General features: G+C 43.8%; 3 protein-coding genes across 4 annotated transcripts; all 3 read left to right on the plus strand.

Annotated features, from left to right (window-relative positions):
• Nucleotides 1–2,283: 2,283 nt before the first annotated feature.
• On the plus strand, nucleotides 2,284–3,303 carry apoda.2 (apolipoprotein Da, duplicate 2; the record flags this gene model as incomplete). Its single annotated transcript, XM_083690443.1, has 4 exons — nucleotides 2,284–2,403; nucleotides 2,519–2,640; nucleotides 2,753–2,841; nucleotides 3,065–3,303. The coding sequence occupies 4 exons, from the start codon at nucleotides 2,284–2,286 to the stop codon at nucleotides 3,301–3,303; spliced, it is 570 nt and encodes a 189-aa protein (XP_083546569.1).
• A 4,560-nt stretch (nucleotides 3,304–7,863) lies between these two features.
• Nucleotides 7,864–14,164, plus strand: samd7 (sterile alpha motif domain containing 7). Of its 2 annotated transcripts, none has more exons than XM_083690613.1 (9): nucleotides 7,864–7,956; nucleotides 10,681–10,816; nucleotides 11,253–11,376; nucleotides 11,533–11,657; nucleotides 11,834–11,915; nucleotides 12,156–12,829; nucleotides 13,053–13,171; nucleotides 13,265–13,375; nucleotides 13,621–14,164. In XM_083690613.1, the coding sequence occupies exons 2-9, from the start codon at nucleotides 10,714–10,716 to the stop codon at nucleotides 13,864–13,866; spliced, it is 1,584 nt and encodes a 527-aa protein (XP_083546739.1). In that variant the 5' UTR covers nucleotides 7,864–7,956; nucleotides 10,681–10,713; the 3' UTR covers nucleotides 13,867–14,164. The 2 variants fall into 2 exon arrangements, with proteins under 2 accessions (XP_083546739.1, XP_083546740.1); XM_083690614.1 differs by having other exon boundaries at nucleotides 11,837–11,915.
• Nucleotides 14,165–14,605: 441 nt separating this feature from the next.
• sec62 (SEC62 homolog, preprotein translocation factor) lies at nucleotides 14,606–23,202 on the plus strand. Its single transcript, XM_083690623.1, has 8 exons — nucleotides 14,606–14,665; nucleotides 16,610–16,718; nucleotides 17,226–17,331; nucleotides 17,579–17,798; nucleotides 18,276–18,371; nucleotides 18,712–18,772; nucleotides 19,050–19,169; nucleotides 19,504–23,202. The coding sequence occupies exons 1-8, from the start codon at nucleotides 14,630–14,632 to the stop codon at nucleotides 20,061–20,063; spliced, it is 1,308 nt and encodes a 435-aa protein (XP_083546749.1). The 5' UTR covers nucleotides 14,606–14,629; the 3' UTR covers nucleotides 20,064–23,202.
• Nucleotides 23,203–23,592: the final 390 nt, after the last annotated feature.

The following is a 23,592-nucleotide window of genomic DNA, read 5'->3' on the forward strand; positions in this document are numbered from 1 at the left end:
CCTGGGTTTAGCATGTCTGCCAAGTTTAACTCCCTGATTCTATTACGGTGGGCTCTGGAGCTGCAGATAAAGGAACATTAGCCCCAGCAGCGTGACAGACCATCTCAGACAGGCAAAAACCTCAATGGAAAACCTGTAAATACTATTGAGTTAAGTGAATGCAGAATGCCGCCCCAGAATTAATACTTCACATCTGTCAGTTAATCCTCTGGTTGATTCATACACCTAACCCATTCCTGGAGCTCCCTATGTTTATTTGGGGAATTTTTTACCAAAAGCCTGCTGTTCCAATGGATTTGTGAAAGGTATAGAATGACTACAATACTTCAAGGTGTGCTCTTTATACACATTGTAAGTTTAATATCCAAAAAGATAAACAACTACTGCCACTGCAAGAGATGTGCTGACAAAGTAGAATAGGTGAGTGTTCTTTTTCCTTCCTGTCAGCATCACTACAACTCACAGAGTCTCATAGATGACAGAAATCACAATAAAATCAATGCAATGACATTTAATTGTGAAAGCTGTTGGGTTGGAGAAGGATGCACTATTTTAGTCCTGGGCCAGAGATGGGTTTTGCAGTTGAATCGGTGTGTGAGATGAGTTGTGATAGGTGGGTGAGTTTTGTGTGTATGTGTTTACATTATAGCTAGGTGAGGGGGGTTTCGGATATATGTTATATTATGTATTATAGATGTGTGAGGCATGGTTTCTGGGTTGCGTATGTGTGAGGTGGGTGGGTGTGGGTTTGGTAACAAGAAGGACTGCAGCTTTGTCTACAGGAACTAGAGCTGTGCATCCCAGGAAGAAAACTGTTCACAGGGTCTTGCTCAAGAAGCGTTTGAATGGGTTCCTTGGGCATTTGAACATTGCTGAGAAGACCCTAACAAATAGGTTCTTTGGTTTCTCATCAGGCTGAGAGATAGGGGCCTCTTCAAGAGACTGGAGACATGCACGCTGCTTAAAATGATGCTCCTGATGATAGGGAATGTAATGTCAGGCACCCCATCCAGAATGGGACTTCCACGGAGTGTTCCAGACATGTCCTCCAATTCCCATTTTGACCTAACCCTAACTCTAGCAGAAGTACTTCCCTACTCTGTCAATATACTTGGAAAGGAGCAACACGTTCCTCTGAAATTATATTAATAGTAATACACTGTATGCACAAGTCAAATACTATATACATAAGCTACATAGTCCCATGAACAGCTGACAGTTGTTTTAACATTGGGTCATAGAGATAATATCATGTAAAAAAGAAGTACAGTGCATGTATGTGACACAGGTGTCTGCGGTTACATGGATGTTTAGTTGGGAAAGCTTACACAATTATGATTGACAGCATTGCACAACAGCCTAACATACACATGCCACTACGTAAGGGGCCACATCCTAGAGGGCAGCACCTGTGCACACACACTGGGGGTCTGTTGTATAAACACTTTTTTTGACCTCAGTGACCCCAACCCCACCTACATGTCATATTCACCACTATTTACCATACACTATGTTTAATTAATTCGCCCCATTAGTGTAATGAAAGTTATTGTAATTTCATCAAAGTTAATTTATTAATGTTAAAATGCTGTCCATCGTGACTGTTGAAAACGCTAGTAAAAGACTCCAAACCTTGAATAATGAAGACGTTTGGCAGTACATTTCATAAAGTCATTATGTACAGTGCTCTTTATTTTGGAGGTCTAATCAATTTAAGACCAATGTCCAATAAGTAGCTGTAATGATAACAATGACACCTGGTACACAGTATGCTGTCGGGTGCTTCATTTATTAAAATCTCAAAGTTATACAATTCAAGCTGTATGATAACATATCTGTCATAAGGTGGGTCAGCCAATATTCTGTTTACCCACTTGAACAGGTGACAATCTCTCCCCCATTCTCTCACCCATTCTCCCTTATACAATAATGCTTGTATCTCTGAGATAGTCTTAAATGTAAACATGGAGGAGGGGTTTCGTTGCGTACCTGAAGAGGAATAGCTCATTGGATCTATAAATACTCACCTAAAACTCTGAACTTCACTAACACCAGGTTACTCTCCTGATTAAGTACAGGTAAGGGGGTTTATGCAACCTTTTCTTTCTCTCTGTGTGATGCTCTGTGTATTATGACTTTAATGATGCTGTGAATACGTTTGTGGTTCAGTAGTTAGGCCTATTGGATAGCCTTCTTCAAATGTAAAACTCAGTTGCTTATACTGTAGTCTTATATGTTCATGTGTTCGTGTGTTTCTCTTCCTCTTACCCTAAAGGTGAGAAAATGCAGGTCCTACAGGTGCTTTCACTGACCCTGCTGTCTGTTTTGGCAGCCAGTGCTCAGACCTTTGTCCCAGGAAGATGCCCCAATCCTCCCGTCCAGGCCAACTTTGACCTCGCCAGGGTGACTGCCGCCATCTTATAAAGCTGCTACTCCTATCGCTGGGACAATGCTAATGTATGTGAGGTTTTCACCAGGCCATAACGTTGTCATAGTAACCTCTATGTTGTCTTCACAGTATTTGGGCAGGTGGTACGAGATCGAGAAGATCCCCTCCTTCTTTCAGAAGGGCGAGTGCAGCCAGGCCACCTACACCCTAAGGAGCGCTGGAGTCGTCAATGTTCTGAACGCTGAGCTGCTGTACGTACAACAGCACCTCAACTTGTTGTTTGAATGCCTCCAAAAGCTTCATTTGTTAAAGGTGCTACAGTATCTAATACCTACTGTATCTGTATTCCTTCCCTTCATCTAGTGATGATGGGACTATAAACTCCATCACTGGCACTGCCAGGATCGTGGACCCCTCCGAGCCTGCCAAGCTGGAAGTGAGCTTCTTCGAGGGTAAGGTCCTAAAGTATATGAATGATAATCATAACGCGTTACATTTGCCATAACATGCTTGTGAGGTAGACCTAAAGGATTTATTTGGTTGTCTACAGTACTACCTTCGTCTCTTTGTTTATTACAAGACTTAGAAGGGAACATCCATCAAGATTGCAACCTACCCGTGCTCAGAGAGAAGGCATCAGGGGCCTTTACTCAACTGTGTCCTCCTCTCTTCCAGGTACTCGTCCTGGTCCTTACTGGGTGCTGTCCACCGACTATGACAACCATGTTCTGGTCTACGGCTGCACCAACTACCTGGGTCTGTTCCACACAGACCTGGCCTGGATCATGAGCAGGGAGCGTACTCTGGCCAAAGACACCGTGGAAGAGCTGCGCGGCATCCTCACCTCCCATGGCGTCCAGGTGGACAGACTGGCCGTCACCGACCAGAGCATCTGCATCTCCATGCCAGGCTAACTCCATCATGGTTGATGTATGATCTTGTGCGCTTGTGCTGTTCATGTTATACTTCTGTATTGATCATGTCAAGGCAATAAAGCTGTAGAAAATAAACTCTTTTGGTAAGATTATACTTTCTTCGATGCATTGTATGGTATAATGTTCCAAGTTTCAGTTGTTTTGTTTTTTTCAGTAATTGAGCACAGTTACAAATTATTAATTCGGAATGACATGAAATGTGATTTCAAAGCTTTTCAAAACAGCAGCTCCAGCCTGTCTAAGGCAATGCTCCATATCCACATCCACACCTATATCAATTAATGTACAGTATATTTTCACAGCCTTCTGAAAGCTAAGTGCACCCTTTCAACCACTAGAGGGCTCTCCCTCTGCTACACTATGAACAATAGACCCAGCTCTTCAACCTCCATGGATGATGGTTTAGGTCCACTATTGTCAAAGTGGGATACGCGTACCCCCGGGGGTACATGGATCGATCTAGGGGGTACGCGAAATAAATCTGTGATTTACCTTCCCAAACAGTCCTGTTGAATAGCCGACTGCAGTCTCAGTACCAAAAATAAATGAATGCATCCTATCCAACAGAATAATATTATCACAATGTCTAATATGTAAGGGATAATGTTCATAGAATATCAATTAGGCTACAAAATAACCGACAGGGGGTACATGACTGATAAAAGTTTGGGAACCACTGGTTTAGGTAAACTAAAAGCTATAGATACTATACTTCAAGTCAACATTTTCTGGCGGTTTTGCAATATTTCTGACTATTGCCCAATCAACTGATATTAGTAGTCTATCATTGATATCATGATGAATTGTCAGTAAGTTGCACAAATAAGTCTAGTGTTTTATTATCATTTTGCGCATATGAGAGATATTACGCACCCATGAGGATTGAGAATTATAATTGAGCCCTGTTTTATCTAACACAACAAACACTGCTAATTTCATTCTGTGTGTTTAATCTTCTTAGGAGCCATCTGTTGGGGGAACTAGTGAGAATATCATGGATTTTTACATTATCGGAAGTTCTGTCAAAGCCACATGAATACATACACAACCACAGGATTAGGCTTGGTTTAACACAAGTGCACAAGCTGTTCGTTTTTTTATCAACAATCTGTATGAAGATCAGTAGTTTTTATACTGTTGTGAAAGAAACATTCGTAATGCTGTTTAAATTGATTCTGTTCTGTTTACCTTTGGTGTATTAGGCAAGTACATTGCCATAATTGGACAGTTACATTAGGCCCCGTCCTGCTGCTGTGTCTCAGTGTGATTAGCCTTCACAACTACCCACGGAATCTATAGCTAGAGGAGTTTTTAAGGTTAAACCAGCTTTGATCCCTCTGCCTCACTTTGACTCCATAATACTGGGTGCAAACAAGCCGGACAGAAATCCCTTCTGAAAAGCTTACATCTAGGAGATTCTTAAATTAGCGGTTTAAATGTCTTAATACTCTGTTCATTTAATTCCTAAGTCCTTTATTAGTGATTTCCTCTTTTTTTGTCGGTTGAAGGGAGCACTCCCTTCACAACATGGTTGCCTGGGCTGTCGGCCAGACAGACAGATATATGAAGGCCGATTGTCTGAGACACAAACAGAGTGCATGTATCCCTCTACCTGTCTAATCTCTGATAACAGTGAATCTGCATTCAGAACTGAATTTAACTTTAGGTGAAATACTTGAAATGCATTGAAGTTTAGGTCAAATACTGAATACAGTATATACAGTATATATTCAATATATACTGTATATAATAGCCTGCATATGTATTTTTTTTTTTAAAGAGCAGAGATCCAGAACATACAATTGCATGTGTGAAGAATAAAGAACTAAATGAAATATGAAATTAGATGAGAGTTATAGTGCTTGACCAGGCTCAGTATCTGTGTTTGTGTGTAATCATATTTGTAAGTATTTGGGTATTAAGGTTAATATTAAGTATTAAGTATAAGTATAAGTATTAAGGTTAAGACAACCTCTATGTGTGTTTTTATTGTAATATCTTGAGGAATACTTGAGGAGTTGTGTGTGTGCATGTACATGCATGTGTAAGAGTGCAAACGTAGGTGTGTGTGTGTGTGTGTGTGTGTGTGTGTGTGTGTGTGTGTGTGTGTGTGTGTGTGTGTGTGTGTGTATCCATGGTCAGAGTAGGTGTGGTTATGGTGTCCAGAGCAGCACTGTAATGACCCCTGAGCCTACTTAGCCCTGCGGGAACCTGCCTGCCTGCTTCCCAGCCCACCCCAGACTGGACAGAGACACACCCTATATGTCTGCTATTTAGCAAAACCACCCCTGCACCACCCAATTGTGCACACCTAGCTGTAGACTAATACCCTTTATCCTCTGAGCATTAAAGAAATGTAATTCAAGGAACTGCATGCCATGCTGTAAGTCAGTGGTGAGCACAAACTGTCAGCTTAAGGCGTCTGAGAGGATGATCCTGGCAACACATTTAGGAGGATTTTTAACAAATCACCAGCAAGCGCAGTTCTGTAGAGTCGAGGAGCTCCGGGGAGTCCAAGTGTAGTAGTAGTGCTCGAACTAAACACCTGACGGAAATAAAACAAACATGTTTTTTTATTGCTTCGACTTGACCAGCTGCTCCATGGTCTGCGGCCTCTATGCTAGTGGTGGTGGAGCGGTTAAGGCCTTCTTTTTGAAAAGGAAGCTATCAGAAAAGGAAGCTAAGCATTTAGGTGTCTTAACCGCGGCCTTAGGTGCTAACAAGGGATTAGTGAGGTAAATGTTGAAAGAGGTTTAGCCTCCACGCTTAGGCCTGTGGCTACTCCTGCGATAATTACACTTCAGTGCTGGGTCCCGCGCGCAGTTGGACGGGAGATCACAGTGATGTCAGGAAAGGGAGGGCTTAACCCAGGAGATAAAGCCAGCTAATGGAGATGAAATGAATCTGTATTTAAAGGTCTTTTTTAGTTAAGGCAGTTAACTGGCAGTTAGCAAAGGGGTGTGGTTGTGTGGCTGTCAGTGTCAATACTTAGTGTCTGGCAAAGTGTTTCAGGACCCACAGCTGAGAGCACCTGACGCAGTGGTGGAACCAAAGGTTCTCTCCCATTTTTGATTTGCCTTTTTATTCTGCTAAGCATCTAATTGCGTCTACTCAACTGGGGCGACCCAGTCAGAAGCTCTTCTCATTGGCAGAAATCTGAAGGTGAGTCAACCTCTCCTCTCCTCTCCTCTCCTCTTCTTTCCCCTTCTGTTATTCCTCAATCTCTCTATTCCTCTCCGTGGTTCATTCATTCTTCATGCTAAGAACCATTCTGTAGCATACTGGGCTAAAATGATCAACAAAAAAGGCATTACATTTACTCACGTACAGTAAAAACCCATAAGAGGACAAATGCCTATATTTTACACATATTACTCTATATATTTAAAATAGGATTCATTAGACAATGCACATTTTAAATGCAACTTTCAAATTGTATTCTACTGTATCATAACTGCATTAATTTAAGTTTGTTATCACAAAATGTAAGATTCAGAGAAGTTTGTGTTATATTGTAAAAACAACTTTGTTTGTTTGTGTTCTACTTTAAAATTCTTTAGTCTTTAATTCATAGTTTGCCTCCAAATGGTGACTCAAATGTGACTCAAATGTGACTCAAATGTGACTCAAATGTGTCTAAGTGAGGAGTTCCTAGAACGTTATACCAAAATCCTCCATGTTCATGCTTAGCAGCGTTCATAGTCTAAGAATATGTATGGACAGTATTAGCGTGTCATGTAGGGGATTACAAGGGCTAGACAATGCTTCTGTCCTGTCTGATATGACCTCCTCAAATGCAAGGCTTCATGTAAGTCGTCAGCAATTTTCCCTTAATTCATTCCCATAATGAGATTAACTAGGCAGCCGCAAATCCACACAGTTCAAGCCTTGGACTACTGCATGGCTTCCGTTTGTTGTTGTGGAAACATGCCAGATTGGAGACTTCCCCACCGTTTAAAACCACCATGATTTAAAGGGACATTTCATTCAAAATTGTTCATCCTGTAAATGTACTGTAATCTTGAGTGTGCTTGATACTTGGAATGAGACTGTAAGATTATCCACTGTTTGAAAAGAGGCCTGGTTTAGAATTGGCAAAGAATCAGCAAGTCAAGAGTTTACCATTTTGGCCATAGGTGGACTACTTTTAAGGCAAGAAAAAACTTAGTACAGGTATAATAAACATTTAGTGAACAATCCTTTTAAATCTCACAATGCAGTCATTTTACTGGCAGATATGTGAACATACATACTGTGCTGTACTTAATGTACAGAGATTAATATCACGCAATCAAAAAATATGTGTATGCACAAAGGAAACAGGCAAAGGAATGAAATACATGTTAATGAAAGGAAGAGGATGTGCTTGATTTGATGCTAGCCCTGTCCTGCAGTTGGATGTTGCAATAGGCCTCGTAGACCTCTGCTCCTCGTGGTTCAAGTTCATGCAAGCCCTACTCTTCCTGTATAGGATTAATTACTGAGTACAAGTTGTTTTTCCAGCTGAACACTTGCTCAACCACTACTGTCCTGTGACTTTTCGGAAAAGTGGTTTACGATCGTTTACTGCTTGGTTTGAAAGTACAGTACCTTGTTTTTTGTTGGGGATACTTTGATTTGATCACTAATTGGGTGAGTTTTGATTACAAATACATCCTTATACATCCAGAGAGAAAACAAGTGACACATTACTAGATATCATTCCAACATACTGTACTTGGTCACTGTACTGTATGTACAGAGTAGACATAGAAAGGTCTAAATAAATGAAGTGTAAAACTGTGAAACAAACGTTCCTGACATATGTCAGGGCACTTAAGTAGTGTAATCTATACAAATAGACAAAGTTGCTGTTAAGTAAAGACATCCATGAGTTGATACATTCTGAATTGTCCCTAGTCTTTTTTTTAATTCTGTATTTTCTTAATGCCCCTGTGAAATTGCTGAGCGCAGTAGAGGAGAAGGTTTTGTGTTGTGACATTGGTGGCAGGGTGCATGCATGTGCCACATATTTCCACATAAACCGATTGCATACCAGATTTATCCCCAAGGTGTTTTTAGGACATCTCGGGGGCTAAAGGGGGCTAATAGGCTTAGCACTTAGGGTGTATTGTCCAGGATGCTTACAGGCAAGGTTTGCTGAGGGTAAAACTCTAAACGCCCGGATTACCTCCAACACATCCCTTTAAAGTGCTGTATAGCCAGGACTTAGCTAATAGGATCCTGGGGGAGGCAGGGGCCCTGGAGGTGGTTGTGTTGGGGGGTTGGCGGGCTTGTCCGGGCCAGCAGGCTAGGCGCACAGGCGGGTCAGCAGATGTTCCTGGCAGACTGCTGGACTAACATGGGGATTACACGCCTCAGATTAGATGGGTTTCTGAGGGAACTTTAGGGACTGTGGGCCAGGCCAGGCCAAATCTTATGGCCCATATGAGAGGGGGGAGGGGTGGTGTGTGCTAATGCGCCAAGTGCATGCTCAGGAGTGTGTGGTTGTATCACACCTACTTACACACATACTAACACACACACACACACACACACACACACACACACACACACATACACATACACATACACAAACACATACACACACACACACACACACACACACATACTAACACACAAACACACACAACCACACACATACTAACACACACACAAACACACACACACACACACATACTAACACACACACACACACACACACACACACAGACTGGATAATGATATTATGAGATATTGCAATATCTTATCCTAAGAGATTTCATAATGTTACAATCCCCTAATGTTTGTTAGTAGTCTGTGCAGCAATTAATTTCCCCTCAGTGTGAGAATAGACTGCGTACTGACCCTAGATTATTAGTCTCAGATTATTGTCCCGTCCTGTGTAATATTCGGTAATGGGATTTCTCCTGTGTAAGAGGCTAAGAGGAGTGTCTAAGTCAACTGTCTGTGTAATGACAGGCTGCTGTAATGACAGTCAGCCAATGACAATGTCTGCTAACGGTCTCATTGACAAGTCCTGGGTATGTGTTGCCACTAATGGAATTAATTAACTGGGGTAGCCCTGGTGGGTCCAGGGGTAATTACAGTATATCCAACACCAACAAAGCTCCCAGAACCTGGTTCCTGTGGGTTCTTGTGGGTTCTTATGGGTTTTCTCCCATGTCCACCACTATGTAAAGCTCATTGTGAATGTGTGTTGTGTTTTGGCATAAGTTACACCAACTCTGGTTATGTGGAACTATTATATAGATACAAAGATAATATTTGTGAGGCACACAATATTTGATAGTCCCTACGGGGACTCTCTCTCTCTCTCTCTCTCTCTCTCTCTCTCTCTCTCTCTCCCTCTCTCTCTCTCTCTCTCTGTTCTGGAGTGCAGTCACAGTGATCCTCTGCGTCTTTGGCCCATCTGCTCTGCCAACACGTTTCACTAACATAACCTTTGCCACGTTGCCACCTCTGCCAATAGGTTTTAATCACTGAAAAGACACTTCAATGTCACTCTCTCTCAGTTCCGAGAGACTATCCATAACATGTTTAGCACACGAATTAGTTACAGAGATCATGTTACGTGTCAAACAAGGTCATCACCAGCATGGTGATGCCTACAATCCTTGGTACAATGCTTGTAGAGGAGATATCATTTACCCATACCACATACCATTTACCCATAGGCTAGTATTACCTGGGGTTTGCCCAACTAGATTTTTTTGATGACTAACCGGGCTAATGTGATCTCGATTGAAACAAGCTTCACTCGTAAGTTGGTTACACTTGCTGGCACAAGGGTTTAAATGCATGTGGCCCCCAGATGGTCTCCAAACATGGTCTTGTTTCATCTGAACATACACCTACCCTATCGTAAATTCATTACCTATCACCCAAAACAACAGGTAGGTTCGGACTGCACCAAAGACAAAAGATAAAAGCCTGCATCCTTCTCTGAAATAGTTAGTTATGCCTTCCGACTGCGTCCGAGAAGGGTTTGAGTCCGGAATCGATTCTGTTGAATAAAAACCTAAATATTTGACTGCCTAAAACTAGAACGTCTCTCCTCCTTTTTCTGGACCCCAACACATGAATGTACTGTAGGCATTCATTATCAAAAAGGGCCCTTTGAATGCATAGGCCAAGGGCGCCTTCTAGTGGTGATACATGGAAACAACAAGCCACCCTGAGAGAAGAAAAAAAAAAAAAAAGAAACAGGGCAGCCTTGTCCTGGGAGGATTAACCATAAGACATGCAGAACATGTCAAGTCCGTCACTGTCTGTCAGATAAGTGAAAGTCATGCACCCTCGTCCCTAATCACTCCTCACTAATCGTTCATACACACTCACTCTCTCGTCCCACAGACAAGCAGTCTTTTGGAGGACACAGGCTGTGTCATGACCCCACGGGAGCAGTTAAGGAAGATGACAGCGATGGGGGAACAGGGGGCGATGGATGAGAAACACTGGTACCGCCTGGTCAACGGGATGTCTGCTGGAGGTAAGAGGAATCGACAGACATGCAGACATGTACATGACTCAACCGAGAACATTCATATCTGGGGGAGGCTGGTGGAGGTAGAAATCGGAGGACACACAAATACCATTTCTCATTCCGGTCAATGCATTACAATAAGCCTGTCCTCCGATGTCTACCTCCACCAGCCTCCACTGATTCATATGATAGTCTTTAGTGTTATTTTATTCTGGACTAGCCTAGGGGAACCACAGATGGGCTCATCACTTAAACAAATGATTCAGCTCATGATTCAGGAGTTGATTTAGCTGAAATCAGGTGTGTTAGTGAGTGACTGGTTGGACCCGTATGTGACATTTATGCAGTGCCCTTTGGAAAAGACTGTAACGGCTTTGTCATGTGCTGTACACTTATGGTGCTGTGATGTGCTGTATGTTCACGGTGCTGTGTTGTCATCCAGAGCTCAGACAGAGGCAGGAGTTGATGATGAGGAACCAGATGGCAATGGCTCCTCAGATCCTGGCCCAGGGGCAGCAGAGGCTGCAGGGAGTCCCCACACAGTTTGAGCCCCGCTTCATAGAGAGGTCAGTTCATTACAAGTACTTCACTTGTAATGAGCAAAGCAGGAACTTTTTTTGGATTTACATACATCTGGTTAATCAGATGGGGAAGCAAGAGAGCTAATTTCCATAAAACCTCTTTGCTTTGACGGAGCTCACAGTCCTCTTCTCTTTCCCCAGAGAGTTGGGCCCCCCTAATGAGATGGTATCTTCCGAAGCCAGGCAGATGCACATGGGTGGCCACTTGGGCCCGCCCATGCCCCAACACGCCAACGTCATGCCTGGGAGGGGATTCCCTGGAGCAGGTGAGCTGAGTGAGCACGTACACATGGACTCAAACCTTATCATGGACCAAAAACATGAGGACATATTTAATGTAGAGATAAGTTCCTGTTCTGACATATCTGTCTGTCTGTCTGTCCGTCTTTCTCTCTCTCTCTCTCTCTCTCTCTTTCTCTCTCTCTCTCACTCTCTGTGCCAGCAGGTTACAGCTTTCTGCCTTCAGAGCCCATGGAAACAGTTGCTCGGCGACAAGAGCTGATTCACAAGCAAAATATGGCCAGGTATAGCCTAAGTCTAAGATGTATCTTTAGCATGTCAAAGGCATGTCAAAGACATACACCACACAGCTCTGAAAATAGCATGCTTTTAAAAAATGATAACTTGAAACTATCTGTAACCTACAACGATAGGTTTGTTGAATTATTGCACTCCATTATAATGGGCAGATATGATTTGATCATATACTGAAGAGCCAATGTGATGTAAATGTATCTAAAAGGTGTGTATTTGCTCTCTCTAAGGATGGAGATGAATGCCATCCTGCACCAGAAGGAGCTGGAGAACGCCCATCAGAAGGGGCTCATGGGAATGGAGATGATGTACCAGCCCAACGCCATGGCGTTCAGAGGCCGCCAACGTCTCCAAGACGGCCACGAGGTCTTTGCCCACCGCACCACCCTGGAGGATCTCCAGGCCAACAGCCTCCTCATGTCTGCCAGCCCCTACCCACCAATCAGCACGCTGCACAGGGAGAGGGGCCGCAGGGCCGGCAGGAGGGCAGCCAATCACAAGAGCGCAGAGAGCCACATGTCCGGACCAAAAGGCCAATCAGAGGACAAGAGCGTGGAGCAGAGTCCAGGGGGTGCCTCAGGGGAGGAGAAGGAGACAGAGGGGAAAGGAGACATGGGAGGGGAGGCGGCCAACAGCAAACCACATCAAACCAAAATGGACACAGAGCTTTCGACAGGAAGCAGGAAGAACTATAAACAGGTGGAGCAGGACCTGCGCAAGGCCTGTATCAACAACCAGGATGGCTGCTCTGATGGAAACAACTGCAACAGCGGTGCCTGTGACAAAGACATGCCCAACCAATGCTCCGCTTTCCAGGAGAAGTTCATGTATCCCTCCGCCGGCGGGCCTCTAACAGGCATGCCTTACATGTTCCCAGTCCAAGGAAATGGACTACTTCCACCTGGTGAGTTTTTTATATATATATTATTATATTATATATATATATTATTATATTATATAGTTCAAGGGTTGTGCTGCCTTGCAGTGCCTTCATCACTATATCATTCAGTATCCATATTCTTTGATGTGTAACGTAACACAATGTGAAATATGTATTCCCCTCACCTTGAGAGAGTCCCGTCCCCGCCATGTATTTGTTAACACTTGTTATCTTTTGTTTTGATCAGGGCCACCCAATCTGTTTCTCAATGGAGAAGATTCATCTCTTGAAGACCTGAGGAAGTGGACCGTGGATGACGTATATAACTTCATCAACAACATACCCAGTTGCTCTGAATTTGCTCAGGTTTGGTGCATGGAATTTTTTTTTTACATTCTGAATTCCTCCCTCCATCCCTCCTCCTCCTCCTGATGTGTTTTGATTGGCTCTTCACTGCAGACATTCAAAGACCACATGATTGATGGGGAGACACTGCCCCTCCTGACAGAGGAACATCTACTGGACACCCTGGGTCTGAAGCTGGGGCCTGCCCTCAAGATACGATCACAGGTAAAACTCAAGACACTGTTTGTCTCACGCTCCAGGGGAGGCTGGTGGAGGTGGAAATCAGAGGACGGGCTAATTGTAATGCATGGAATGGAATGAGGAATGGTGTGTTTGATACCATTCCTATTCCATTCCATACTTTACAATCAGCCCGTCCACCTGAGTGCTGCCAAAAGGCATAGATACCCATTCATCCAAGTTTCCAACTCATGGTTTATAACGCATGTCTGTTCTCTTTGTCCCACAAGGTGTCCAGGCGACTAGGTAACATGTTCTACATGATGAACCTGCCTCTCGCCGCTGCGGCCGCCCTGCAGGCTGCTCCTGAGAAGGCAGGAGACCGGTCGTCCGACGTCGGCTCCCCTGTCAACTGCAACAGTGTTGAGATGATGGGGAGTCCTTGTACCAGAGAAACAGAGATCCTGAAACCCACAGAGCAGCTCCCAGAGACAGAGAACCACTCCCCCCCTTCTGCTAGCAGTGAGACTGCCTGAGCAGCAATGAGGAGGTGACATCACAACGGCCAGTGTCTCAGCCCTAAGAGCTGTTTTATGCTGCTAACTGTCTCCAAGGTGCTCAGTTTTCTAGTGTGTCCTACAGTGTTTAAACTGCTATGGATATGATTTTTTGTATAAATTGTACTTAGTTCCAATTCAGTTGTTTGGTACCTTTTTTCACCATGTTTTGAAATAAAGTTAACGATATGATCCCATAGGATCCCAATATGATCTCCCTATTAGGAGTGGTTATCCACAAGTGTGTTTTGAAATAAGAACTTGTTCTCTGGACAAATTAAACAGTGTTATATAAATTGTATGAATTGTGTTTTGCAATATTTTGTAACATTGCTTTCAAAAGAATATTTTATATGCCATGTCTAATTAATATGAATCCGTAATTTAAAGATCACAATGTATCAAATACACATGATGTCACTTACTTTTTGATAAGTTTCACGCAGCAACATATTTGTTTACAGTTGTTTTTTTATATATATATATATATAACTCATTCATTTCATTGACACATGTATTTGGAATGGAATAAATGAGCTCACAGATCTGCTGAGATGAATGGTATATTACATATATGACATATCACACGCAACTGAACAAGATAACATTATTATGCGGGTATGTCTTCTATTGATAAGAGGACCTTTTAGCTTGTGTATCTAAAAAACCTCAGCCAGTTGATCCTCTCGCGATACTATCCACACAACGTGCACACGTCAGACGAAGAGTGAGCTGGAGGATCATGGCGGAGCGCAGGAGGCATAAGAAACGGATTCAGGTAACATAATTCACACCACCTGGGATGAGAGATGCTTGCTTAGGTTTTTTTTAAACCGAGCAAAAATGATATTCTCTTGTGTGGAGACTTCAATATTCTCAAGCTATAGCCACTGGCTAGATTTCTCCGGGCATCATTGCTGTGCGAATCGATGCAAGCCAGTTGACAGGCGAAAGCAGCTAGCGAGGAGCGGAGCTGGGCTAGCCAAGCTAATCGTCTGAAATATTTTTTTTTTTTTTGCAGGAAGTCATTTTCAAGCCAGTTGTCCATCCATAACATAAATAATCTACTGATCAACCTGAATTGTAGCTACTGCAAAAATCAATCGATGTAAGCGAGATATATTAAGGAGGTGGATAACAGTAGCTGGCCAGGTTTAATTTGATAACTCGCTAGCCACCGACTTTGGCATCCTCTGCAAGAAACCAGAGCTAGTTGGCTAGCTTACATAGAACTAGCAAAGCCCCCAGCCAGACTCACATACCAGACAGGTAATTAGTCACCTAGCCTCGTCTACGTTTTAGTTCAGACGTAATAAAGTGGGTGATATATAACTGGCTAGATGGCACGTCAGCCGGTGTTCAGTGAGCGCCGGCATGTTTGTTGATGTGTTGCTGGTTTGGAAATGATATTTGTCTACACACAATGTTGACCTCCAGGCAACCAATATTTGTAAACACCATTCCGTTTCCGTGAGTCATGAGTCGATTAAACGTGAAACGTGGTTGATATCTCACTGTTAACCATCTACTTAACACTATTTACTGGATAGGGCTGTTATTAAATGTATTCGTGGACCGAACACAACAGCTTGAATTCATTGATTGATATACGTCGTTAAATCGATTGCATAATAAGGCAGGCCCATATCTCTTTTCTGGAAACAAGCAGCCTCTCTACCCTTATCTGTTTCCCAGAGAGGCACAGACAGAGGCACGTTATTATGCAACAGTTGGAATTATTTTTTTCTCCCCTTCTTGGCAAGCTCTCTCCTTGTCATCATGAATCTGTCTAGGCTATCATTGTTACAGAGTTGTGCTGCCATAACAGGGGGTGATTATTTAAATTGGACAATTCTACCAGCTGTTTGTATTGTTTTTCTCTGGTTCCACGCTACATTGTAGATGTGCATATTCACATGTGTGATCAGTTGGTTCTTGTTATCCATGGCTAGCCTAGCAGGCAGACTGGTTCCTGGCCAAGACCCCGGGCCGGGTATCTCAGCTCAGTGTGGGCCTGGACACAATGGGCCTTAGGCTCTGGTGTTGGCCTCTGCTTGTCTTACGGAGTCGCAGGGCTAAGTCACTCCTCATATAATCATCTCAGGTAGAGTAGAGACAGGGGGGGGTTTCTGTAAGAGGGTCTCATGTAGCTGCGGGTTGGGACTGATACCCATACCTTTTAACAAAGCCCCGTTTCAAGGCCCTTCATCATGTTGCATGTGTGGAGCCAGCTGGGCTGGAGACAGCAGCATTGGATCTCATTGTGCTGATGCTCTCATTCCCCGAGTTGGCATGCACACCAGCGCCTCCGGCTGCAGAGACTGTGAGAAACAGACCCGCTAGAATTTGTCTGCTTTTGCTCTGATCGGTGAGGGGAGTTCGCTAAGTGTATGCATATTTGAGACCTCTTATTAAAAGGGGTTTCGTTTCCCTATGAAAAGCACTCTTGGATAGTCTTGCAGTTCATCAGTCCATTTAGTTGAATAACCGCTAGACTACCTCACAAATCGTGTGGCATAAACCTGACACCTGTGTAGCATGCGTTGGTCGTCTACATCAATAAACGCGGCACGTCACCTTTTTCTGTATGTGGCCGAAGTCACATTGCCTTTTTAGGCTGGATTAATGTCTGTGGATTGTCTACGGGAGGCGACCCGTGACCTGGGCTAACCGGCTGGTTGACTGATCCACAGTCTGTCTGGTTGTCTGTGCCCCTCTGTAGGAGGTCAGTGAGCCCACCAAGGAGGAGAAGGCGGTGGCCAAGTACCTCCGCTTCAACTGCCCCACCAAGTCCACCAACATGATGGGCCATCGGGTGGACTACTTCATTGGTCAGTGCTCCGTTTTAGACCTTCTGTCATTCTTGTTTCTCGGTTACACGTGGCGCTTGTGATCATTATTATGACGGACAGAGCTGGTCTTGATGTTGCATGTGTGATGAAGTCCAGACTTAATAGTCGGGGGGGGGGGAAAAAAACGTCACTTTGATCTTGCCCCACTCCATCTCCTATGACTCATCTCCCAATGTTTACATTTGCCCACCTGTGACTTTAGCCCCCTGCTGTTCTGTTCTGTTCTGTCAACAGTTTCTGTAAATGTTGTTTGCTCAGAAGTGTGTGTGTGTGTGTGTGTGTGTGTGTGTGTGTGTGTGTGTGTGTGTGTGTGTGTGTGTGTGTGTGCGCGCGCGCGCGTGTGTGCGCGTGTGTGCGCGCGTCGGGAAATTATCTCTTGAACACTCACACTCATGATATCCCAATAGGTTTGCAGTTGGCATGGCCTCATGGCCTCATGGCCTCATCTCTAGTTTGTGTCAATATGTGGGTGTGTTTTTCTGTTAGCCTCCAAGGCTGTGGACTCTCTGCTGGACTCCAAGTGGGCCAAGGCCAAGAAGGGAGAGGATGCCCTGTTTACAACCAGGGAGTCTGTGGTGGATTACTGCAACAGGTGGGTTCACTGCCACCCCCCTACTAGGCCTCAGAGATTCTAGATGAATCGGAAACGATCACAAAGTTTCTTCTCATTGCTTTTCTCAAAGTTGAAATTTGAATGTCATTTGCTTGCACCGAAGTAGTCAAACTGCCTCTGTATAGGAGGTGTTCATGGCCTATGTTGGCCTAAGGCACGTGACCAATCATAGTTGTTGTGTTGAACTGAACTTGAATTCTGCCGTGCTGTCCCCCGTCCCCTCCAGACTCCTGAAGAAGCAGTTCTTCCACCGGGCTCTGAAGGTGATGAAGAAGAAACCGGAGAAGGAGATCAAGAAGGAGAAGGAGAAGGAGAAGGAGAAGGAGAAGGAAAAAGAGAAGGCCAAAAGCGACAGCAGCAAAGAGGAGGAGAAGAAGGGGAAGAAGGAGAAAGAGAAGAAGAAGGATTCCGAGGCTGTAGACACAAAGAAGGAGAAAGAGAAGAGTGTAGGTCACATGACTAGTCGTCGTCCCCTCACTGTTTACAAAGCTATAGGCAGTAGTTGTCAATTGACACAGTATTGGTGGGGGGGGGGGGGGGGTTCTCTTCTGGAGAATGCATTAGCATTGGTGGGGGCTGTCTCTTGTTTAAGTTGTGTTCTGACAGAAGGCCGTAAGGTGCTATGCTGAAGCTTGTTCTGCTATGAGGCGACGTTAAGTTTAGTTAATCCAGGATCCCCATTAGTTGTTGTTCATGAAGCAGCTACTCTTCTTGGGGGGGGGGGGGGGGGGGGGTCCACACACAACATGAAACACACAACAAAGTACAGAACGTTGTTATAGACAAGAATAACACAAAGGCAATGCTACATTAAATAAAACATAAAAGAGAGACATACGCCTTTGGTGTTGTCGTTGAAAGACCTCAACCACTGAAAAAAACGTTCCATTTCCCTAAAAGACTGTTTGGATCTCTGTGTTCAGGATGACAGCCCCGGAACGCCGAAGAAGAAGAAGGATGTGAAGAAGAAGTTCAAACTGGAGCCTCATGAAGACCAACTCTTCCTGGACGGGAATGAGGTGAGTGGACAGACAGGAACAGGGACTGATTAACGGTAGTCAGCGGGATTGAATTCCGAGGACTGGTCGATCTGAAAACAATATTGAAAATGGAATGAGGGGGGCGTTCAGTGGCGTAGCACACTAAGGAGCATACCATATCATCGCAAGGTCCCTGGTTCGATTCCGGCCGTCGACATATCCTGCATGTCATCCCTCCTCTCTCTCTCTCACCCATCCTTCCTGTCAATCTCTACTGTCTCTATCCCAATAAAGCAGAAATGCCCTAAAACATATCATTAAAAAATAAAATGGAATGAGAAGTGAGAAATGCAATCATGACATTTTCTCCTTTCTGCAGGTTTTCGTGTGGATCTATGACCCGGTACACTTTAAAACCTTTGCCATGGGACTTATACTGGGTGAGTGTTATGATTAGTTTTATTGTAATTGTAATTGTGTGACTTGTTCAAGTTAACAAGAAACAACTTGAATAGTAATAACAGCTTTCTATAATCCTAAGCATTTATTTCTATAGCACCTTTCCGACATAAGAATGCAGCTCGACGTGTCGTAACCGATAGCAACCGATTGCCGTTCCCGCAAAAAAAATGCCTGGAATGGGTAACTGAGCATGTCGCTGAAGGCGCAACAACGCGTCCCATTGTTCTAACCCAGGTGTGTTTGTTGTGTCTGCAGTGATTGCGGTGATTGCAGCGACTCTCTTCCCTCTGTGGCCGGCGGAGATGCGAGTGGGCGTGTATTACCTGAGCGTGGCAGCGGGCTGCTTTGTCGCTAGTATACTGCTGCTAGCCGTTGGTAAGTGGCCTGAAGAAGAGGTCCGGTGTTCCCTTCTGCAGTGTTCCCTTCTCCTACAGGATGAACATGGCAGTCACACACGGATGTTTTTGTGGTTTTTTTTTTGCATGTTGTGTTTTCTATCGCTGTAGGGAGACTTCGTCCTGCATGTGACCTCTGTTTAATTGTAGCAAAGCCGTAGGTTGACACTGACACTATCCTCATCCCTCTCTGTCTCGTTCTCTCTCTGTCTCTCTCTCTGTCTCTCTCTCTCTCTCTCTCTCTGTCTCTCTCCCTGTCTCTCTCTCTCTGTCTCTCTCTCTCTCTCTCTCTCTCTCTTTTTCTTTCTCCTCAGCTCGCTGTATCCTGTTCATGATCATCTGGGTGGTGACTGGAGGGCGTCACCACTTCTGGTTCCTGCCCAACCTCACGGCCGACGTGGGCTTCATCGACTCGTTCCGACCGCTCTACACACACGAGTACAAGGGCCCGCGCTCCAAGAAGGCCTCGGACAGGGCCGACGGCAAGGCCAGCGACGACGCCGCCGCCGCCAAGGCCCAGAAGTCAGACAGCGAGGAGAAATCCGACAGCGAGAAGAAGGACGTAGACGGGGAGGAGGAGGATGAAGAGGAGGAGGAGGAGGAGAAGGAGGGGGGGGCGGCGGCGGCGGAGGGGACAGAAGGCGAAGGGACGGTGGCGGAACGTCACTCGGACACAGACAGTGACCGGCGAGAGGACGAGGGATCGCAACACAGCAACGGCAACGACTTTGAGATGATCACCAGAGAGGAGCTGGAGCAACACACGGAAGAGGAAGAGGAGGAGGAGGGGGAGGGGGAGGAAGAGAGAGAAGAAGGGGGTGAGGAGGAAGAGGAGGGAGACAGTGAGGAAAAACCCTTGCCTGTTAAAACATAAACATTTCACCATAATCTCCCTCCACCCCTATGCTCCAAGGACCTGCTACAGTACTTCTTACCATGTTGAGGAGAGGCTCCCATTTCTGTGTCGGTTAAGATCTTCCACTAAGAATATACAGATACCAGTTCTGGATATCACAGACTGAAAAGAAAACGGCTATGACAATGGAAAATTCAAGAAAAGGCCTTATTGTGCTTCTGAATTCCCCTCTTTAAAAGAAAAATGCAACGTACTAACAGACCATGTTTAGCGTAGGAAGTTGTCACCCCTAAGGCTCATTCATGTCTATTAGATAACCTGCCCGCCCCCCCTCCTTTTTTTTTTTTGGTACTTGATTTATGAAATTGTTAACCCTTATCATGCCACTTTAAAACGTCTCATCAACTCAAAATATGTTTTGTATTATGTCCATTTTAACAACAATGTTTCTTTTGGATGTTTTGTGTTTGAGGCAAACGTCCCAATTCAGTCTCTATACAGATGAGGGAATGGAGCTTCTTTATCCATGTTTTGTCAGTCAGGATAGGGAAGTACTGGCATTTTGCCCCCTCACTCACTCCCTCCCTCCCTCCCTCCCTCCCAAATCATTAGTTAGTTAGTCTATTAGTCTTTTGAAATCTCTCCGTTATTGGTACAATCAAGGTAATGGCTGTGGTGAGACCCGCCCCCGTCCTTTGGTCACAGTGCCCCGCCCCCTTCCTGGACCAAGGGGGCTCTGTGTCGTAGCCATGGCAACAGCTGCCAGACAGGTGCACGGTTCGTCTCTCGTTGAAAGCCAGTGAGCCAGTCTGCTGCCTGTCTCAGGCAGTCATGTAACAAACTTAACAACTGACCAACCGCCGCTTTCAGTGCCACTGAAACTGAACTTTAATAATCTGGATGGACCAAAATCCATAGTTTACCCTACCTAAGATCTCAGTTTACCGGTGGTTATATGCATAGATATGGCTTGAGATGACAAATGAACAGCAGTTAGAGCTTCTGGCTCTCCAAGGTACTACTTTTCATTGAGAAATGATGGTTTGTATGGTTGCTGATGATCATACTGCGATTCTGTATACACAAGAGTAGAGGTTTAGTTGGACAGTCATGTCTATCCAGAGCCAATGAGAGCAGTGGGACTCATTTTAAGAGTAAAACTGGTATGATTTTGAGAAATGTTATTTTCTTTTCAGGAAGAGAACTTAATTTCTGTCAAGCAACGTGCAAATAGTGAAGACGGCAAATGGGCGGTAACTGTTTTAAGTTTGCATTCACCAAATAGAATCAGACATAAAGTGAAATGTAAGGACTAGTGCCAAACACAAGTGTAATGCTATAACACATGCTATAAACACATGCTATACTGTTTCCATACGGGGACACACAGTATGAGCAAGGAATTTTGGTACATTTGTTCATTTTTTTTGTAATGGGTAGTGTCAAATTCCAAAAAAAAACGTTTTCCACCTTTTAAGGGTGGCGAGCGATAGCCTAGTATCTAAATAAAAGGCTTTGGGTCTTAACAAAAACATGCTGTGGTGTAGATTCTGAATCCCTCCTTTCTTTTAATAGTATAAGAGCAGACAATATGCCCTTAATACTAGTGCAAGCTGTCATATCTGAGGATGGTAGGCTTGTTCAGATGATTGAGCTCCAGTGACCATCCTTGTGTTCCGTTGCCCTCATCGTGGGACCCGTTCTGAGCAGGACGGAGTCCCCCAGTCAATGACGAGTGACTTCACATCCATTTGAAACCGGTGGGGGCCGAGGTCCAATACACTTCTTTAGTGGGTTTGCATTCTTCTGGGACTGTGGACCAATCCTGTCCATTTGTAGGTTCGCAATTGTTTCGGCTAGACTTGTTTTAGATGCTCTTTTTACTCATAGTGAGGACGATATTTAAATAATAAAGACAAATGTATCATTTATATATGAATTCTATTGATATATCAAATATATAATGCATACTTACAGTCCAAGAAAATATGAACCAACTTGTTCGACTTGAACAGTATCCTTTTTTTTTGGTATAAAGAGTTCAGATTTTGTTTCTTTCCTTTTCAATGTAATGTTTTTCCATTCTACATGTTTCTACTTGCGTAGAAAAAAAGTTTTGTCAAGAGTGCACTCTGTCTTGATTGGCGACTTCTAAACATCTGGGATTTGGGAAATGTGTGGATATGCTATACTGTAAAGACAACTACCTATTTCTGTTCCATTTTATAACGCTGTATTCAATTTGATGTATATGAAGAATACTGCTATATAGCTAGTTTGTTCACTTAGCTGCTTACTGTAAGTTACACCGTGTGTGTGTGTGTGTGTGTGTGTGTGTGTGTGTGTTTCTGTAAGAATAGTGAATAATTAACTTCTTGTTGAGAAACTCACTGGCTTGCATAACATTATTACTGCCGTTTCACACAGAATGGTCTGGGTGGCAAGTTCTCCCTGTGGTAGAATGGCAAAAGATCAGAAATCGTTGTGAAAACTTGATGATTGTTTAAATATCCCACATATACACACGCCCAAAAAAGACTGACCCAATCTTGTCGTCTAAAGAGTCACTCCGTCTCCCAATGCTCTTTCTTTTGTTTCTTACAAGAGCTTGTTGATCTCAGTAGGTTCATAGGCCTCCAGCTTGTTCATAGTGTCTTTCCCCAGCTCTCCAAATCCCCTCTGAAGCCTGTGTAGCTCTTCTACAAGACGTGTGAACTTACTTCCAACTGCACACCATGTAGCTTTGTTTTTGTTTTACTAGTATCATTGTTTTCTTACCCAAGCAATGCATTTATGTTTCTTGTTTCCTGTTGTCTTTTTGGAGAGACTTTGCCAGTGTGCCAGTAGCTGTATTATTATGAATATTGGCAGAAAACTATTTCATGAAATCTCAAATTGTTCTTGAGTGTCGCACAGTATCAGTCTGTTGTATATTGTAGTATTACTCTATGCTGCTTCTCACCACACATTTCTGGAAGAAAATGGAAAAAGAATAAACCTTCATGTTTTATCTGGTCAAAAATGTCTTCAACCATTTTAGTTGTCCATATTTGGATCAATATCATTTTGAGGACTGTCTCTTGCAATATTGGAACATAATTTAATTAATTGGATGTCTGGAAGTATATCTGTATCTTATCATTGCAATAAAAATATAGAAAGCACTTCGAGTGTATTTGCCTTTGTTATATGAATTGTTGTGATGAAAAGGAATGAAATATGTCCAGACTTTGACAATTGAACTGTGATCAGTATTGTCTATATATATATAATCATGTCTCATGATGATATTCCAACATGTTACCACCAATAGCATGACAAGCATATGATATGGGCCAGTACATTATACAGTATAATATATATACAGTAGCCAGGCATATATGTGGTCATCTCAGACTTAACCTAATATGTTTTATACCAGATTCTGCTTGGTGTAAGATTGCCCTCTAGTGGTAGGCTCACATTACAACAGAAAAAGGTTTTTTTTTTCCCCCTTTTTATGAGGAAACCTGCCACGTAGTACCACCGTAGTACCACTCCTAATAGA

Source organism: Argentina silus, assembly GCF_951799395.1.
Source record: "Argentina silus genome assembly, chromosome: 18".
Taxonomy (NCBI): Eukaryota; Metazoa; Chordata; class Actinopteri; order Argentiniformes; family Argentinidae; genus Argentina; species Argentina silus.

Bases quoted from the DNA above. Each gene is read 5' to 3' on its own strand.
- sec62 (XM_083690623.1), top strand. From the start codon at position 14,630: ATGGCGGAGCGCAGGAGGCATAAGAAACGGATTCAG. The intron at 14,666-16,609 runs GTAACATAATTC...GCCCCTCTGTAG, and splicing joins GGCATAAGAAACGGATTCAG to GAGGTCAGTGAGCCCACCAA. The intron at 18,773-19,049 runs GTGAGTGTTATG...TTGTGTCTGCAG, and splicing joins TGCCATGGGACTTATACTGG to TGATTGCGGTGATTGCAGCG.
- samd7 (XM_083690613.1), top strand. From the start codon at position 10,714: ATGACCCCACGGGAGCAGTTAAGGAAGATGACAGCGATGGGGGAACAG. The intron at 11,658-11,833 runs GTGAGCTGAGTG...TCTCTGTGCCAG, and splicing joins GAGGGGATTCCCTGGAGCAG to CAGGTTACAGCTTTCTGCCT. The intron at 12,830-13,052 runs GTGAGTTTTTTA...TGTTTTGATCAG, and splicing joins AAATGGACTACTTCCACCTG to GGCCACCCAATCTGTTTCTC.